At 40.5% G+C, this 20,606-nt stretch overlaps 1 protein-coding gene across 8 annotated transcripts in view; it reads right to left on the bottom strand.

Moving 5' to 3' along the window:
* The window catches only part of THSD7A (thrombospondin type 1 domain containing 7A), a 522,569-nt gene that overhangs the window by 70,455 nt on the left and 431,508 nt on the right, over positions 1–20,606 (bottom strand). For all 8 annotated transcript variants that reach the window (XR_006289020.1, XM_043541145.1, XM_037890601.2 and 5 more), the window contains one exon: positions 19,104–19,367. Coding sequence is in view for 7 of the 8 variants with exons in the window: in XM_043541145.1 (XP_043397080.1) it covers positions 19,104–19,367 (264 nt within the window). In the remaining variant the exon portion in view is untranslated. The remainder of the gene's footprint in view (positions 1–19,103; positions 19,368–20,606) is intronic.

Raw genomic sequence — 20,606 nt, 5'->3', positions numbered from 1 at the left:
TTATGAACTGGTTTATTAAGTAACTTTTGACATTCAACTGACTGACCAAATGATTCTTTATGAAAGGCACATTGTTTTAGACATATTTTTTGAAAATCATATGATAAGCAGTGGTATGGATTGCCCTGCAGCAGAATGGGTGACATCGATTATGGATCATGTCTGGGTTAATCTTGGAATTCAGATGTGCCTGATCTCAAAGCTCCATCCTACACTAAATGTTAATGCATAAAAAACAAATTGTAAATCTTCTACAGGACGCAAGAGCACTTTAAGATGGAATATAAAGCCAGATATCTGATTTCCATATTTTGGAATATTTCAAATTTGACATGAATCATGACAAGGAAGTTAAGAGAGAACAGAAAATAACTGTCTGGCAGGATTTTTTTGGCCCGTTATTAAAACATGAGGAGTTGTTTTACATCTCTAAGGTTGAGTTTATTGACATCCTAATCTACTGGATGCAAGCTTTTATCTACACTAGTTTCAATGTTACTTTTACATAAAAATAGAAATAGTTTTATATCGGCAAAATTAACAGTAACACACAATTTTAGTGTTTGTTAAATTTCTCTCTCTCCAATTAAAATCTGGAAGAAACAACTTCATCTCATTTTAGATATATTATTCACTTTTTTCAGCAGATAACTTCAATCAATCTAGACTGGTTCATCTACCTTGTTTATTAAGACTCTAGCTCAGGGGTAGGCAACCTGCGGCACGCGTGCTGATTTTCAGTGGCACTCACACTGCCCAGGTCCTGGCCACCGGTCCGGGGGGCTCAGCATTTTAATTTAATTTTAAATGAAGCTTCTTAAACATTTTAAAAACCTTATTTACTTTATATACAACAATAGTTTAGTTATATATTATAGACTTATAGAAAGAGACCTTCTAAATACATTAAAATGTATTACTGGCACGCGAAACCTTAAATTAGAGTGAATAAATGAAGACTCAGCACACCACTTCTGAAAGGTTGCTGACCCCTGCTCTACCATAAGCCTCCAAAATATTTTAACTTTGCCTGATTGTAACTCAAGGGGATTCAATTTCTCATCATCTGTCTCAGTTACAGATTCAGGCACTTTCAGATGTGAGTGCCACAAAATACCAGTAGAAGGTTAGGGGTTTGCGTGTGGAGTGGTTACTGGGATAAGAAAAGGAAACTTCTGGGAACATATTTTCCTAAATGGCCTACCAGATTACTACATATTTAGCTTTGTTTCCCCTGTTTGTTGATACAAAACAGGACAATAAAGAATTCTTCTACTGGGATAATATGTGTAGTACATTGTATGTATGGAGCTAAAAAAAACAAAACAAGAAGCACTTTGCAATTTTACACTTAGATGGTATATCAGACAAAAACATTCTATGCAAGTCACACATTTTAATTACTTTCACCTGTATTTAAAAAGTATAATGATCCCCCCAAATGGCAAATGAATCTGTACCACAATAACCTGTAATGATATAACATGTAGTAAAAATCTTCATATGCTTGCATCATTCAACACAAAATGTTTTAAATCACAATGCAATAAAGCCATAATTGTATCTAGTACCTCAAATTCTTTACTATATATTTTATTTAATTCCAACAAATTATATAATGGAGTAAAATTATGCTTTGTTTAAGGACCAATGGGCATGCTTCAGGGAGGATTTAGTAGGCAAATTACCATATCAACACAATGTAAGAAGATTGTGTGACTGAAGCACTCAATTCTTTACACTTCTAGGAAGCATCTGCTCTCCAGCCAGCTCTTAATCTCTCTTCCACTCAGAGGATGCCCTTTCCTGGCTAGTCAAGTCCAGGGTGCTGATGGAGACTTCTCTACAAGAGTTGCCTCTCTCCTGCCTCCCCACCAGCAATGGCACCAGCACCCACAAATCCCCTGGAACAACTGGGTAGTGGGGACTTTTGAATAACAAGAGCTGAAGGTAGAGAATAAGAGGGGACTCTTAGCCATTGGAGACATGGGGAAAGGAGGGTTCTGTTATCACCAGAGGGTAGAGGAGGAAAGCAGGGAGTCACCAGGGAGGAAATACTATCAAGAGAGGAAGGGAACAGGTGAGTGAAGACTTCTAGCCACTGGTGGGAGAGAGAAGAGTGTTTGACAGAAAATGGGTCCCCAGCATTAGCAGAAAGAGGGGAAAGGAAGGAGTTTTCCAGGTGCAAAGAGTTCTCCAAAGGGAACAGAGAGACTGAAGGCCTTCCCAAGGAATGAATGGAGTTTATGTTCAGGGAGAAGAGGCAAAGTGACTGCAGAGGAGAGACACAACATGGGAGATATTAAAGGAAAAAGAGGGACAGAAGAGGGAAGACAGGAAAGAACAGACAGGGATGAAAGGAAGAGAGAAGGAGAGTAAACAAAAGAGGGCAGAAGGTGAGTGTCATACTTTCTCAAGGTACCAGAACTGTAAGTTACCTTGTTACCCCTCTGCCTCAGTGAGAGAGAGATTTGCAGATACTAAACTGTGACAGCTCCCTGATACTCCAGTGCGTTAGCCAGTCCAACAAACTCTTCAGGACACTGCCAGACCCTATTTCACCTTGCAGGTAACACTTGGAGCACTTCAGTTCCTGACTCCCCTTGTAGAACATTGCCCTGCAGTATCCAGCCCCTGTCACTGGACGCTCACAGAAATTACCAACTCTGCTGTCTCCAAAGAGACAGGACACTCACCAGCCTGTTGGCTTAGAGGATGATGCACACTTTACTTTAATATATTGCACTGAGATGAACTTATAGTAAAACCAAGAATAAGTTTATTAATAAAGAACAGAGATTCAAGTGATGCTAAGCAAGAGTAGTAGAAACAGAAAATGGTTACAAATAAAAAAAATACAAGTGACTAAAGCTTAACAGGATACAATTCTTGACTCAGGCAGTCTCTCGCCCAAAGCCTCCTCTCAGTGTCATAAGCTTCCCCCTGGCCAGGATCCTGCGTTCATGAATACAAAAAGCACTGTGCTTCTTGCTCCCTCAGTGATGGATAGCCAGAATGTCCTTTCCCCCTCAGATAGTCAAGCAACTCTTTGAAATGTATCCTTTGAAGTACACCCCCAGACAAAATTCCTCTCCCCTGCTGTTCTTCATGGTGCAGACTCTATGCTGTTCTTCTAATCCTTCTGATAAATTACTTTTCCTGTTAACTCAATATGTAACTATAATTTCCATTGTGTCTGGCTACCCCTGCTCCATTTACATTCAACATCAGGGCAGATAGGAAAGTCAACATTCCTTTGTCTAGGGAACCTTTATTCACCCTGCCTGGTTTGCTTGGTTTAAACATCTTTTTAGTATAAACATACAACTTCTTAACTGTTATCTGTGCACACGTCCTACAATGATCATGATGGCCAGCATGAAATAAGTTCTTGTTGGATATCTCACATGATATTCTTTGTAGATAAATACTACAAAAGCAATGTGTTAGGTGTAGGGAGTTGGTCAGGCCAGACAGGAGTTTCTCTTACATGGCAGTGAAAGCTCACAGTGTGGCAATAAGAAAATAAGAGAGCTCGGAGGACAGACAGAATGGGGAAAGACACATGAGATAGGAAAGAAAAACTGGAAGAGAAGAAGTGAAAACAGAAGAAGAAAGAAATGGAAAAAACACATCCTGCGAGAAACAGCATCTTCTGCCAAGCACAGATGAAAAATGATGTCTCGAGAGCTGATTCAGGTAAACTACTGATCTAAAGTAGGAAACAAAACAAAAGAACCTCATTTCCAACTAAAAATAAAAGACAAAGAGGAGCAAATATGGGGAGGGCAACACACTGTTTGGCATTACAATCTTTAGAAATTGTGTCAATTTTCAAAAATATTTAAGAGGAAAATCACAGGTCTTCAACTAAATTTGAGATCTAAAAGTCTTTGCCAAATTCATCCGATCTCTTTGGCATCTTTTCTTCCTCTCAGTTCCTTCTCTATTTCATCTTGAATCAGGAGCCAACCCAGAGTCTAGCCAGGGCTTTGCCACAGGAGTCTTTTGAGACTTATGCAAGAGCAGCTGTCAACATCATGATCTCTTCCAGCTCCCCTCGACTTCCTTCTGCAATGCTCCATTCCACTTCTTGGCATCCCCCTCCTGCTGGCCTGCACATTATCATCAGATTTATCTTGCCCACTCACAGCTCAGATTCAGAATACTAATAAAGAATAATTTGTGATTAATCCATGCAGTAAAATAAATAATTAAATAAAAATGTTGAAAAAATAGTTACAAATAAATTCAAGGAAACTGCAATCTGGTTGCAGATATTTCTGTGACCAGAGACGATTAAATTAGATAAATTGCCTGTAGAAAATGATTCATTTTACTCTATTCTCCAGTCTTCTTATGCCACTTTTCATCAAATACATCTCTGAAGGTGTGTCATCACCACCTACACATTTTTGCAAATTTCACATAAACATGTGCTTTCACATGCTGCCCAAGCACACCTCTCTCTTCCTTCTCCACTTCATCAGTACAAATATATTCAATGCAATGCAAGCAAAAAAAAAAAAATTGAAAACTTATGAAGCCAAAGAGATAACAGTTCTCCTACACTTGGGATATCCCAGTGTTAGCTACCTAGTTTATAAAAGGACAATTTTAAACTTGGATCTAGGCAACTAATTCCATATTTAAATGTCTAAACAAGACCCTGTTTCAGCAAAATACTGATGTGAAGTCAATGATAATAAGGTTTATCCTGTGCATGGCACGACTCATCCAAAGCGATGCTCAAATACACTGCTGAAGTTGCGGGGAGTGGAGTTGCAATTCGATGTCACTGTTCAGGTTGGAGATTCGGCGTTCTACTCTGTGGCGTGAAAGCTGCAGGCCAGAAATGTTCTTCTGTAGATTCTTGCTCTCTGGTGACAGGATTGAAATCACATCAGTGATGCATGTTTTTATAAGCTGTCCTTCAGAGTAGGGCTTTTTCACATGGGCTACGTGCCAGGCCACATAATAGGACGCTAATGTTACAGTCTGCGATCAGTTGGCAAATCTAGTAAAGAACTGGGCTTCTACATCTGTTTTTGTCAAAGTTTTCAGTTTTAAAGTGTGGAGTTCAGAACCTTGTGGGAATTCTTGATCCATATGCACGTGGTGAGAAGCGAAATGACGCAAGCTTGAAGATTTGAACTGAGAGATACACATCTGGCGAACAAGACACACGGCCTTACCATTATGTTCAACGAAAAAGTACTTATTCTCCCACTCCTGCTGAGGCCTCAAATTTCATCTGTTTATTTTCTTTTCTGTTCGCACTTGCCTTCCATTGTTAGACGGTGTAAGAAAAATTTTGATTAAAAATTTCCACACTAACTAGTCACAGTGTGCTTTATTCAAGGAGACGCTGGTGCTGGCCAGCGGGTGCTGGACCCCTGGCTCTGTCCCTGGCCCACCCACCACTCCACCCCTTTCCCCAAGTCCCCACCCCCACCCCGCCTCTTCTCGCCCCCTCCCCCGAGGGAGATGTGTCCTCGCTTCTCCACCCCCCCCGAAACTCCTGCGAGTCGCAAAACAGCTGATTGCAGTGGGAGGGAGGCACAGGGAGGGAGGAGGAGGTAAGGCTTTGCACTGCATCCTCGCTCCTCTGCTCTTCCCCCTCCCCCCCCACAGCCCCCTGAACACCACGAAACAGCTGATCGCAGCGGGCAGGAGGCATGGGGGAGGGAGGAGGAGGTGCTGATTGGGGGGGCCGCTGTCAGGCGGGAGGGTTGCCGGTGGGTGCTGAGCACCCACCATTTTTTCCCCAGAGTTGGCTCCTAGCAGGAGCCACATATTATCTTCTGAAGAGCTGCATGCAGTTCCAGACCTGCAGGTTTGCCACCCCTGAACTGCTCCCCATGCTACTGCAGCTACATCCTTACTATTTTTAGAGTGCTAGCTCAATGTAAGCTACCACAAGTCTGTCTATTTAAGCTGGGAATTTCCCCCCACAGCTCCAAGTGCAGACATACCCTGTGTCAATCAGAATAGATGATGTGCAGCACCTTTGAAAAAACTGTGCTCAGTTGCTTAGTTTTAGTCACTCATGTTTGCAAATTTTCCCCATGCTGTAAAAATATCAGAAAATGAGGAGAAGATAACCGATGCTGATCAGAGATATGGAGAACTTATATGTAGACAGGGCTGGAAAGTAACGTACATTCTTCTAAGAAAAGGGCAACTGAAACTGAGAAGAGACCTAATCAGGATTTAATCATGCTGCAAATTCTGATCATGAGTTTATGAAGTGGACATCCATCTACTATGAACTGGACTGAAATTACTAAACAACTTCATGTTCACCACTGAACCAACATCAGCTAGCAATGTTCTTCAGCCACTACCAACCTGGATTCAAACTTAGGCGTGATAGTTTGCCCCATGACCAATTCCCCGAGCCACTTGGACCTCCAAGTAAAAAGTCATTTAAGGATATGATGGACAATTGTTACAATAGACTTAAGGGGACTTCATCCCTTGCCTGATGACAAGGCAGTCAAAGTAGGTGGACCTAAGATTCTTTCTGTTCACAAAGTGCTGATGTCTGCAGGTAAAGTTTGACTCCAATTGGGTTGAGTTTGTTGGGCGGTAGCTTGGAATCATTATGGGCGTCTGAAAAACTTAGTATTTGGATATCAACACAACAGCTGGCTAGGTATTACCCCACATGTGAGAGCAGTACAACTATCTTTCTTCTTTCTTGCAAGTACTGCTCTCTGTTTCCAAGAGAGAAATTGTGGCACCAGAGTTTTTTATGCTATATTATTTGTTGAAGTATATCTTTCTTGGGATTGATCATCCAGGACTGAGAGAAGAGCCCAGCTGTCTAAATTTCTCCTGGCTTTAAAAGGTATTTGTTCTTTGTCCAGGAGTGCTTACAGTGGTGACTCTGTCACAATATTCCAGGGAATGATAAATTGCACTAGAGCATGTCCTTTTCCTTATCTTCAAGATTACCTTTCAAGACTTCAATGCCAAAGAACAATTGTTAATACTTAGTTATCTTCTGCATCAGCAGTTCTGTCTCTGGAGGACTAAGTGCAGGCTTCAAGTGTTCTCTGAGTTGATGGATGTCGCCTGCGTCTGACCCATTGACAGAAAGAGAATCTTGGCACCAGTAGTAGTGGTGGCAGAGGGTGAGAAGGCAGCAAGGTGTATGAGCAAGAACAGTCTATCCCACGACTGTTCTCTTGCCTAGTACTTGCCAAATTGCTGCTGGCTACAACATACTGTTGGCAGCTATTTTTAGACTTACAATCAAATACCGTATCAAGGGCAATGTCTATGCCAGTATTTGTGCTAAAACTGAAGGATAATTCTTCCATCTGCCCTAATGTATAATTCAAGTACATTTATTCAAACCATACTTACTAAGCACCTCTTTTTGAATTTCTTGATGATGAATACAGCATCATCTCAATAATATGCCTTCCTGCCACAAAGATGTTCACGTAGAAAATGTTACAAATGCATTGGCGACATATTCCAAGACAGCACACAAGTTGTCTCAAATACAGTACCTTACATATACCACATGGAAAAGTAAAATACATGCCCTAATAGTGTTTATAATAGACCTAAATGGTAGTGCTAAGATGCAAGTACACTAGCATTGTATTAGATATAGACTTAGATTAGAGATTGCGATGGAAAAAACATAATGTGTTTTATAAAGATATGCTTAATAAAAAACACAACTTTTCATCTTAATTTCTATGATCTTTATTTTCCTTTCATAGATCTATATTGCCGTAGAGTAGTTTAAAAAGGAAACAACAAAGAGAAAAAGAATTGATAAAAGTGGACGCACCAAGTTATAAACTTATGTCTGAGACCACATGGACACTTTTATAACATTTGAAATTTGGCTATCAGGCACATGAGCAATTCAATAAGAAATTCCTTGCTTCATATAGACACTCTCAACAGATGTTGCAAAAGATATTCACTGATATACAAATATTCCTCTATAATCCCCTGCATAAGCCTTGTAGCCATAGACTGCTTTGTAGAGTCAGCACAAATCAATGTATCTCATTTAATTAATGCTAAAGGGGGAAATAATCTCACACTAATAAGGCAGCAGACAAACTATCCAGGACTGGTTGATTGTGCCTAAGGTCTTAACAATAAACTGACATGAATTAAGAAGGGTAATACGATCTATATAAAAAAATGTACAGCAGTCTGCCATGCTAGCATGTTGACTCCCTACATAAGAGAACATGTCTCAGTTTATGTGGGTCATGAATCAAAATTACTATATGAAGGTGAGAAACTAAATACTGTAGAATAAATAAAGTCGTTTATAGTCAGTACAGCAGCTCTTTGCTTTTCATGATCAGGACACCAAAATACAAGTTTTTGGTTCCCATAACAATTCTAATTTAAACTTTAAAGGAGCCACTCAGGGATTTTGCACTTGCTGTTTACTGTATTAAATAAACCATAATAATATTTTGGTAACAATGTGTTCAGGTGTTGATGACATGTTATTTCCTCAAACGAAACCGCACTCTGACGACGACAGAGCGGGGCTGCAAAAAACAAGTGCGTGTGTCCTGTAAAGAAAAGGCTGCAGTTCAACTGTGCTTTATATTTTCCTACCCTTTCCAGCATATTACTGGAACCAAGCAGAGATCACAGAACTAGAAAATGGAGGGTCTGTGTCCATAGTGAGAGAAATGGAAAAATATCTCTTTTATCTCTCTCTCTCTCTCTCTATAGATAAACACAGAGAGAGAGAGAGAGAGAGATCTACAGTAAGCATTGTGGACATAGCACTTTCCTGAGTGACCATAATTTACTACCTCGACCCCACAAACTTACCCTCACTCAAAACCTTCACTCAACACCATGCTTCCCTGGTCCTTCTTTTCATGTCAACTTAGACCCCTCAATCTGAGCCACCTGGACGAAAGTATGGCCAGTCAGTGGCCTCTAATAAAGAAATGAGAGTTGAGAAAAGTAGACGCTCTTTGCTCTCCTCTTCTCCCTTCCCCAAAATATAAGCTGCACTGTCCTACCTGCTCCTGGCTCCCTGAGTCCTCCTCCCATTTCCAAGAAGAGGCCTGTCCTACCTCTGCTGCCCACCCTAAAAAGTGCTAAATAGGGCTTCTTCTTCACAAAGAATGGATGGTTCTCCGAGTCCTCCCTGTAGCTTACTTCTGCGTGACTAAGCTCTGTCCCATGCTCAGAGTATGAGGCCACTTCATTGTCAAATTTTCCCTAACTTAGTCATTCCATACCTCCTCATCCCTCCTGTTTCTTGGCCTGATGGAGAGGATGAGACCTACTAGGTGAGGAGACATACAGGCCATCGGTGTCACAACCTAGTCCTTCTCAGAAACACTTCACTTTGCCTGGCACCGCAAGATGTAAAACACCCCTAGATTTATCAGTTTCCACACATTTTTTCTTCTCAAGATCATCATTCAGAAGTTCCCTACATTATAAACGGACTGGGATAGTCTAGTGAAATCAAGAAGGGCACAATATAAGATTCTATGAAGAACTGAGCATAGAATTTGTGTCTCCTAACTGTGTCCTCTGTTACTGAAATTTAACCAAAAATTATAACTTAATTGTCAGTGAAGTACTGTATTATTGCAAAGGAGATAACAGAATCACACACAAACATGGGGTTTATAAAAAAGAAATAATGCCAGACAAACCTGGTAGCTTTTTTGATTGAATTACAAAATAACTGGATAAAGATAATGTGAAATGTGTCCCATATTGAGCGTTCAGTAAAGTATTTGATACAGTACCTAAAAAAACCTACCTGTACAGAAAAAAAATTAGCTCAAATAAGTTTGGATATGGGCACTGTCAAATGGGAAGAAATAGAACAAAAGCTGAAGAACTACGAAGATTGATGAGAAGCTGCAGTGTATATTAAGCTGGTGAGTCCTGCCCAATGGGATGCCACAGGGCTCACTGTTAGATTTGGTGTCATTTAACATCTTTATTCATGCTCTGGAAGAAGGAGTAAACAGCACATTAAAATTCACAGATGATACTAAATTGCAAGGCTTTGTAAATTCCACAGAGGACATGAAAACTACACCATGGGACTTAAGGGAAATTGGAAATATGGGCAACACATAAAATGAGACTTAACCTCAAAAGCACTAGCTAATACACCTAGGGAAAAATAAACCAAAACACTGCAACATAAAATGCTAATTCAACACAGATATTCAATAGAAGTGACAAACATATATAGCAATTAGAGATGGAAAAGGCCTACTAAAGTTTATTTCATTCTCTTGTAAATGCAGGAATATAGCAGTCTATGTGCTAGTGGTACATAGTGGGGAAAAAAGTAAGGCTGAAGGTAGACAATAAATTAGGTAAGTCCTTAGAAGAAGGAACAGTCTCTTCCTCCATATATGTGCAGTGCCTAACACAATGGGGTCCTGAAGGCACTAGTGTAAGATAAATAGTAGTAGCAGTAGTCCGGGGAAGCCTACAGTGCAAATACTTCATTTCTTGCACACCTGAAACTCCCAGTGAGGTCACTGGAAATTCTGGGTGCACAAGGAATGCAGGATTAGCTACAGTGTGATTCTCACCTGCTTCTGTCAATGCATCACATCATTAAGATAATGATAATGTAGCTCTTAAATGAAGCTGGAGAGACCTGACCACACGTAGGATTCAGCATACAGCTTGGGGTCTTTCCGTAGTAGAAGGATGTAAATACAGTGGAGAGAATTCAGAGAAGAGCACCAGGATTACTGAAAGCCAAGAGACACTGATTTATGAAGAAAGAATAAAAGAACTGAAAGCAAACATGTAGGTTTGCCAACCAACTGCTGAGACACATGATAAAGATCCACAAGTATTTCAAGGCTGCGAACACCAAAGAGGGATTCCAAATCTGTAGTAAGAGTAACAGGATGAAACTGAGAAAAGAAAAAAACATGCTGAATGTCAAGAACATTCTCTCAGTGGTAAAATCTATTAAGCTAGAACAGCTTCTTAAGGGATGTCTCCCAAGGGATGAATATCTTGAATAATTGCAATAGGCAAGACAAACCAATTGAGATCAGGTTGAGGATAAGTCTTTTCCAATTTTTAATTCCTTTGATTCCATGAAAAATTTTAATATATTTTAAATTTAAATTCAATGTGCTATTAAATTTACTGCAATAAGAAACTAATGCCATGGGCGGTAACTGTTTTGTAATGAACACTTTAAAACCAATGCAGTATATTTGATTATGGAAACAAACATCTCTGCCATCAATTACTGTGTATAATACATACTCACAAGACCCTGTGTACTCAAAATGTCGGTACCAAATAGAAAATTGTGGGGGGAAAACCTAACCTCTTGAGAAAATTCTGAATTCCAGAGCCATGGAATCGGAGGGTATATGGGGCAGTTCACAGACCTATTGTTTCAGGCTGTGTGCTAAGGAAAACACCATTGAATTGGTTTACACTCAGCTCCAATTTTTGGGTTATTTTTGCAATTATAAGGCTAGAATAACAACTTCAACAAAACGAAAGCTGAGAGCCTGTAGCACAATTCAAGGGCAAGGGGTGAATTCTATGGCAAATTCAGCAGCCACAGAATTGCAGAATACATGGGGCACCGAATACAGGACAATCAGGGAACAGATCATTATAGGCAGGGCTGGTATTTATTAAGGTCGCCTGATACTTTCTATTATATGACACTGTATTCAATTGTTTATGACTTTACCAGCTCTTTGTCATTTGGGCTAAATTTTCCAAGCTCGTTGTGCACCTCAGGCTAAATTGTTCTGGAAAATTTCAGCCAAAACATTTCAAATATTTCCAAGAACAGCGCTAGGAAAAAGTCCTTGGTTTTGTCCATGTTAAAAAATGCTGACAACTTTTTCTTTGAAAGCTCTAGTAACCCCATGCTTCAGAGCAGGGACTAGAATTTTAGCAAGGGGTGGCCTTTGTGTCAGGGATGTGCCTGCATTGTCATCCCAGTGAAAATCTGTCCAAATCTGGCCACATTAGAAGCCTCTGAAAAAACAGCAAGCTCAGTAGAGACTTGTTAAATTTCAGCAGCTAAATTTCCTGAAGTTTCCACCTCCACTGGTCATGCTCAAGACTGAAGCTCAACAGGACTTTCATGTAATTCTGGGATTCTGCAGGACGTGCTGTGTCTGGGTGTCTGGACTGAGAGCAGAGAAGCTTTCTCTCAGTGACACCCTCCACAACCCTCTCCCAGCATGGAGTAGGAAGCTGCCTGATTCAAATGCAGACAGGACAAGAGGCAGACCTGTGGGAAGAGGGTCAGGAGGATTCGTTTGAAACAAGGGTTCTTTGGTTGAAGACTTGGACTGGAAGCTGGCAGGGAAGGAAACTGGAACTGCCTGGGCAAGGAGACTAGATCTGGGAGCTGGGGATGGCTGAACAAGGAGATTGGAAGCTGGGGCAGAGGGAAGGTAGGGAACTGGGACTGAAAAGCAGTGGTGCAAGGGGAAGGATGTGAGAGGAAGACAGAGGAGCCAGGGTGCAGGGGGAGAATTGGCACTGGTTGGGCTAAGAGACTAGGACAAAGAGCTGGGGGATGGGGAGATAAAGAGATCAGTTGAGGTGACCAGGGAGGGAAATTGGGAGAAGGAGCCAGGGGAAAGGGGAATGTGGGCAGGCAGGGGGTTGGGGGAAGGCCAAGACAGGGAGAGAGACAGAGATGATGGAATTGCCAGATGTGGGAGTGAACTGGGACTGACTGGTCAAGGACACAGGGACTTGGAAGTCCATAGGCGTGAGACTACGGCTTGATGGGTAAAGATATTGGGACTGGTGAGGAGAATGGAACTGAGCTGAGGAGCCAGGGATGGGGAAAAAGAGGCCTGGGATAAGGACAGATTAGTGGAGAGAGGGCAGAAGAGTTAACACTTTGGGAGGAAGGAGTGGAAGAGTATGCTGACTAGAGCATTCTCCCCTCCAAAGCCTGGAATGAAACTCAAGATTCCTGGGCCTCACCATTCCTCTGCTGTCAGCAAAGAGCTGTAAAACCCACCGGTAAAGTGTAGAGCTGGGGGAATAATGGATTTTTCAGTTAACTGGCTAGTCTGAAATTGAAAAAAGCATAATTCATTTTGGGTCAAACCAAAAATTAAGTTGTTTTGAGATTTTCAGGAAAATGAAAAAGTCAAAAAAATTGTGTTTCCAAAATTTTCAATTGAATTGTGGGCATTGTGATAAAAACAAGGGAGGACTAGATTCACAAAATGGCTTGGGCGTGAGGGGGGAGGAGGTGACCTCCCTTATAACTTTTAGCTCAGTGGTTAGGGAATTCACCCAGGATGTGGGAGACTCTGATTTAATTTCCCCATCTGTGTGATCAGGAGAAGGGATTTAAATATGGATTTCCCCCCTCTTAGGTGAGTGCCCTAGCCACTGGGCTATAGAGTCACTCTCATTCTCCCCATGTCCCAGTGCATGAACACAATGGAACAGCTTTAACAAGAGAGACTAAGAATGACCTACAGCAGAATATCCCAGAGTCCATATTTCCTAAACATTTTGATTTGTTCGGTTCGGTGAAACTATTTGGCAAACTTGACACAAATTCACAAATAGTTTCAGGTCAACCAAAACTGCATAGTTTATTTTCTGAAAATGTTTTGCCCAGCTTCAGCTAAATGTCCCATTCCTCTCTAGTGCTGGTCACATAGAGGGTGACAACCTCCTATTGCTATCAGTTAACTCCATTAGCTCAAGTGGAAGAGGTCTCTGTGGTGGATACTAAAGGGTCCAATCTTACTGAAGACCCATGTGGGTGTCAAAATTATGCTGCATTGTGGAATTTCTGTTTATTCAGGATGCTCTGTTTTGTTTTTTACTTAGGAAACAACCTGTTAAACTATGTTAAAAGAACATTTTTAAGGTTGTCAAGTCAAGCTCTCAAAAGTTAGGTTGCGTGTGCAACATTATTCAAAGGCTGCTCTGGAGACAGAATTATTAATTTATTCACAGGATTTTCTATGACACTCATCACTATAGTATCTGAGTGCTTCACATTCATTTTCAAGAACACAACTGGGAGATGTATGGGTATTACCACATTTTATAAATGGGGGATATAGGCACAGTGAAATTAAGGTCAAAAGTATGCACTAATTTTGGGTGTCCAACATGAAATGTATAGGACCTGGTTTTTCAGAGTACTTAGCATTATATAACACTTCATATTCAAAGCACAGAGGTGTCTCTAGGACTATCAAACTGGAACCTTTCTTAAGCACTGAACTGTTTAAAAAACCCCTATATTATATATTTTTTCACCAGAATAGGATGGCAGCTGTGTTGATGAGGAACCACTTTTATTCAAGAAACCAGGAAGAATCAGAAAATGGTGCATGCATAGCTTGGAGAGCAGCTTTTACCTCCAAGTGAGTTCTGTCACTCTTAAAGTTTGAAAAATACTTTCAGATTCTTGGATGAAGGGCATTATTTATAAGTGCAAATCATTGTTATTAAAAGTAATTAACAAAACTTAAGGGGACCAAAATCAAATTAATGAAACAACCATGTAAAAGATTTGAAGATACATGGCCCAACCATGAAAGCTGATAAGTAGGCCACATATTCCTATTAAGCTGTTCCATTTTCCTGCATTAATGTACAATGAATTTGGAATTTGATGTGGATACCAAGAGGAACAACATATTATAGACCTTGAGATATTTTTATCCAAGCAATGCTGTTGCTGTTCCTGTGCTACCAAGGTAGATATAGCTTCTTAAATTAAAAGCAATGAATGCTCAGCAATGTCAGCTCAAAATTGAAGTCTACAACACAATGATCAAATCCTCTGAGCATGAATCTAATGGTACCACACAGACACTTCACAGCTTACTTTATTTTGACTGAAAGATGAGAGTACGAAGGCCAAGCATGAGATCCCAAATTGTTGCTGTCAAGGTTACAGAGTGAACTGCATCTTAGACTCCTTTTAAGTCCCTCTTGAGTGCACCCCTGCAAGAGACAGGCCTGGCTTACTGAACTTCATTCTGGGAGGAACCATGCAGTCCAACCACTCTCAGACTGGATTTCTGGGTCGCAGTCCTCCTTGTTTCTCTACTGTGTGAACTTGTCAGGTCCAACTGCATTTGGCAGTTGTAAACCCTTTCACTCAGGGGACCTGTGATCAGCAAGCTGATTAAAGTAACTCAGAAGGAACATCTTCAAAACCATTCATCCCTCCAGAGGTACAAAATACACAGAGCAAGGGGTAAAGAACAATAAAATCTTTCACTGCAAGCTTTTATTAGTTCCCCTCAGCTGAGCTAACCCCGCCGTCTGGCTGGGAGAAACAGAGAGCATGCTGCAAGCAGGACAGTCTAGTTCGTCTGTGATCCCTGGCCAGCTTTGCAGCTTCCACAGACACACTCTGCGCAGCCTCTGGCCACTCACTCAACCCTCACCCTTTTCTAGACTGGGGTGGGGTGAGGAGGCGGTCCTCTGATGTCTTATTGTTCCCTTCTCTTCTCAGCATTGGCAAAACAGCTGTGTTATCAGGACTGAGGCCAGAAGTCGCCTCTTCACTGCTATAAACCTGGCGTTTGTGTGTTTGTTGGGATGCTTCTTTTTTGGGCATTGTTTTACCTTTCCTACTTGATTTTCCTCTAACAACCCATTTTGATCTAACTCCATAGAAAGAAATCCATCATAAGCAAAATCATCATATTTATTAAAAATACAGATATTTCCTACTTTGTCACAGTTGCCAAAAGACTTACTAAGGCGTTTTTCATTTTAAAGAGCATTGTCAACTTGAAATATCACATTTCTGGATAATTCTTGTTAGCCAACTATATTTACAAGTGATCCCCTACAATTATCATAACGAAAAGAAGACAGAGAAAAATATTTAACCTCAGTGTATTACTCTGTGCATGTGACAGCACACTAGGAATAGTCAGTTTAATTATTTCATTGAGAGTCATTTTCACTTCCTGACTCCTGCACTAGCATGATCACTATGGTACACTGGTCAGGGGGGCTCACATGCATGCTCCTCCCCAGAGGCAGCAAGAGAGCTACTGTTGATTTTAAATGTGGGGACAAGAGGAGCAGAGAAGTAACAGGTTCTGTGATCCGGGTGCTGTTAGATGGGCTCCCCCACTTAAGTCCCTAGATGGCCTTTGCATGTTGTTAGGAGATAATGTCAGCATGGGGTAGCAAAGGGCCCCTTCTGCTAGCACAGGAACTGGGGTAATGGAAACAGGAAGGGTGTGATCAGATATTCTCTCTCTGGAACACTTTCCAGTTCCCAGCGACCAGTGGGCAGCAGGCTCAAGGTGAGGAAGAAGGAAAGAGATGTCTTCACTCCCTTGTGAGGACTTCCTTCTCCCGACCTGCACCCTCCCAGGCCTTCTCCAGAGCTGCACACACTCGTGGAGGAGTGCATTCTGACATGCTGCACTACTAGAAAATGAAAATGTCTGAAATGAGTCAATTTCTAAAAATTCGAGATGAGGATGTCCTAATAAGAATATTTTGGACCCTGGTCTTACACCGCACTGTGAAGCACAGAGGGGAAGAAGAGAAAGTATGAGCAACAGAGGCAGGGCGCATAGCCACACGTTCTGTGTTTTCCCAGGCATACGAGCAAAGGAGTGTGGGTGGTGTGTGGAGGGGAGTCAGTGGTGGGCTGATTTACAGTCCAATCCTGCCCCCACTTCACCCAAATGGAGTGAAGGACAAAGAGTTATTCCTGGTCTGTACCAAGATTAATCAAAGAGCCTCACTTCAAGCACCTGCTAGTGCATAAGGTTTTGAGCTAGCTTCCCCTTTTGCACCTGAGCAGCAGGCCCTGATTTCTGTAAGTGCAGGGTTGGGACCTTTCCCTTCACTGGAGACAGTTGAATACCATCCTATTCTGTCCCTTTCTTTGCCAGTTATATCAATCATGTTTCCCAGCATTCATTGCATCTACAGATTACAGAATAACTCCTGCATCCTGTGCAAATTCTCCCTTTTAACAGTTTACAGACAACTTGACAGTATCCATCCTTCAATTCAATGATTGGCATTAGACCCCTCTGGCTTCTCCTGGACTCAAGATCTTTTATTGTTTTATACTTTACACTGAATAAGGTCTCTAAAGGCTCAGAGGTTTTTTTTATCTTTTAAGAATACCTACTTCTTAGGTTGGGTTTTTCAAGCTTTCTCTGCTCTAATTAACAGATCAGAAATAAACACACAGATCTGTGAAAGTCGTTTGCAGGGTCACAGACAATGATGAAAATAAATCATCAACTAGTGACTTGCTATGCATAACAGCCACAACAAATTAAAAACGTGACCTAACACATCAGTAGCAAAGTAGAAAATGGAAGAATTGCACTGAGGTTAAGTCTCAATTTTATAATTTTCTAAAGATGGCTTCATGGCCAATTAAATGCTACTTCTCTCCCTCCTTAGTAAATAGACAGAAACATTCAGATAATTGGCCTAATGTGATGAGAAGCTGAGTGCTTCCAGTAAAGTGCCAAGTGCTCTCAACTCCTTTTTAATTCAAAGAGAATTAAAAGCACTCAGAACCCACAAAGCTCAAGCATCTCCATTTGCCACATTTCTGCCTGACATAGGAGTTTATAATTTATCATGGGTGAAGTTTGACAGAGGAAGGCATACAAATAATTATAATCCCTTTCACGCATTTAATTTTGTTGATTGACTATTTTCAGTAATTAAATCTATGATATTTTTGATAGCCCAGTTCTACTGTACAAACCAGAATACACGGCATAAGCTCAACCAATGTTGACATTGGAATGAAATGCTATAATGACATTCATTCTGCGGGATTTCTATCACTAGAATGTATATAATCCCACACTTAAATGTAGAACAAAGTACTCTTTAGCCAATGTAAATCAGCATAGCTCCACTGAAGTCATGTAGTCCGATTTACACCAGCTCAGGATCTGGCCGCAACACTACATATGTGCAGACCCTAAGCCAGCAACCATTTTGGAACAAATCCTGCCCTCGCCACACATTCAAGTGTATAAGAACCCATGGGCAATGTGCAAAGCAAGCAGGATACAGGAAGTCTGTGCCTTATAATGCTCTGTCTGTGACAATGAGATGTGCAAGAAAAGCAGTGTGTGGTGTGGCTAGTGGATGCACAGTTATGCATAACCACCTGATAAACTCCCTGTGAAGGGAAGTGGATAGAGGATTTGGCTCCTTAAGAGATTACTACTATTTTAAGGCTCTGCAGTCAGGGGAAATAATTCCATTCTTTGCAGACCACTTTTGCACTTATTTGTTGAGAATTTGGTCCTTTGTAAACATTTCTCAATGCAAATTAAAGTTGCAGTTGTACATAAAATGAAATTGGCAAACTTTTAAGATATACTTGACTATATCAGATAAAGACCAACCGATATCTGGTAATTCAGCATAATTTTTCTTGTAAACATTACACAGTAACCTCAGAGTTATGAAACCAGAATTACGAACTGACCGGTCAACCGCACACCTCATTTGGAACCGAAAGTATGCAATCAGGCAGCAGCAGGGATGATAAAAAAAAAAAAAAAAAAAAAGCAAATACAGTACAGTACTGTGTTAAATATAAACTACTAAAATATAAAGGGAAAGTTTAAAAAAGATTTGACAAGGTAAGGAAACTGTTTCTGTGCTTGGTTCATTTAAATTAAGATAGTTAAAAGCAGTATTTTTCTTCTGCATAGTAAAATTTCAAAGCTGTATTAATTCAGTGTTCAGTTGTAAACTTTGGAAAGAACAACCATAACATTTTGTTCAGAGTTACTTCCATTCCCGACGTGTTCGTAACTCTGAGGCTTTACTGTATTGTAACAGTCACTAATCCTGCAATCTTAGTTACTTTATGAGTCAGAAAGAGTTTTCTCAGGTCACTGAGTGTTACTCAATGTATGTTTGGTTAGGAGATACCTCTGGTGCAACATTACATGTTCCACAGCAGTTTCCTGTACTCTGTCAAACCAATAAATATTCATTTCCTAATTCTGTCTGTACCTGTGACCAACAGAGTCTCAAGACTTACATTTCAAGAAAACAACAAACAAATGAGGAAGGAAGGAAAAAAACATGTCTCTAAATACCGTGACTGTTGCATCGTGCTGTTTCCACAAGCCGACTGTTTTGATCATAGCATGCCATGGCTTGGTAACGATAGCCTTGCCCACATTCCTTGATATCTCCTTGTACTTTCATTCCGAGTAATACTTCCACTTTGCCCTCTGGTAAAATGCAGTCTGACCAGTTCCCCACAGGTTGAGCATTGTACTTGTCACAAGGACAAAATTGAGTCTCGATCAGAGGATACAACTGGGAGTTTTTGCATTTGTCCCGCTTCTTGCTTTTTCCTGGAGGGAGAAAATAATTGTTCAGAAAGTTCTTTCTATCACTATACACACAAGCAGGTAATTTTATTTAATGATCTATAACTGTGCAAAAATTCTCCAAGGAGCACAAAACGTAAGGCCAAAATGTTCAGATCCAGAGGTGCCTAAAGTTAGGCACCCAAATTCATACTTTATCACTTAAGAAAGTGGCCTGATTTTCAAAGGTGCTATGCATCTACAGTTCTTGCTGTTTTCACCGTCTTTGAAAATGAAGCCAACTATTTACATTTATAATTTTAAAATACTTAGCTTGAAATATCTGAGTTTGAACATTTTTGCCACTAAAAATAGGCTGCCCCCCGCTCACCCCAATCCATCAGTGTTGTGCAATTTAATAGTTATTATGTCATACTCATTCCATGGATAATGTGCAAGGTGGTTTTTCTGAGTTTTTTAAAAATTCTTTTGGCATCAAGGGAGAAAAAGCCACTGTCTGCTTCTGTTACACTATTTCAAATGATCAAAATCCTCAAATTTTATCATGTTATTGCACCGTTAATTAAGAATCACTCTTCTTGCCCTCTGATGGAATAAGCTCCTTCTTTTGATTAATTCCAGAACATTGCTGCATTTTTTCAAATCTCTTCTAGCAACTCCTTTAATCTCCCCAACTATTTAGCCACCCATTTTCTCCTATTTGCATTTTTTTAATCTTCTCTGTAAAGTTTGTTTTTGTTTAATTTCTTGTTATTTGCTCTCATATCTCATTTGATTGTCCCATTTTTAGAAACTAAAGAGCCTTGGCAAAATCATTCCGTAACGTAATTATCTGTCAATTAGATGATAATATAAATGAATGCGCTGCACTATTTTCCTTGTCTTTCAAACATGTTACTTACAGAAAATGAAACACTAAAAGCACTAGGCAGGACATTATAGCACTCTTAGTAATTACACTAAATACTGTTTTAGTGTAGAACAGGGACAATGTACTGTAGTAAGGGGATTTCTCATTCGGCAGCTTCATACTGAAAATGTGAGAGTTAATCCCTCTTTCTTCTCATCTTTTCCCCAAGAATAATTAGGCCCTTTGTTCTCAGCTCTTCAGACTGGGTTGGATAAGTTGCAGTATAGAAGTGATTCACCAAGGCCAAACCATCCCCTCAGCACCAAGTCTGAGTAGCTAAACTTGGCATAGGGAGATCCACAGGGACCTGTCAATGCCAAGGCTGGTTGCCAGTTCTGTTTTTCTTGTTTCTG

Source organism: Chelonia mydas, chromosome 2, assembly GCF_015237465.2.
Source record: "Chelonia mydas isolate rCheMyd1 chromosome 2, rCheMyd1.pri.v2, whole genome shotgun sequence".
Lineage (NCBI taxonomy): Eukaryota > Metazoa > Chordata > Testudines > Cheloniidae > Chelonia > Chelonia mydas.
The sequence above is the reverse complement of the archived record's forward strand: the minus strand, read 5'-3'. Positions and strand labels throughout refer to the sequence as shown.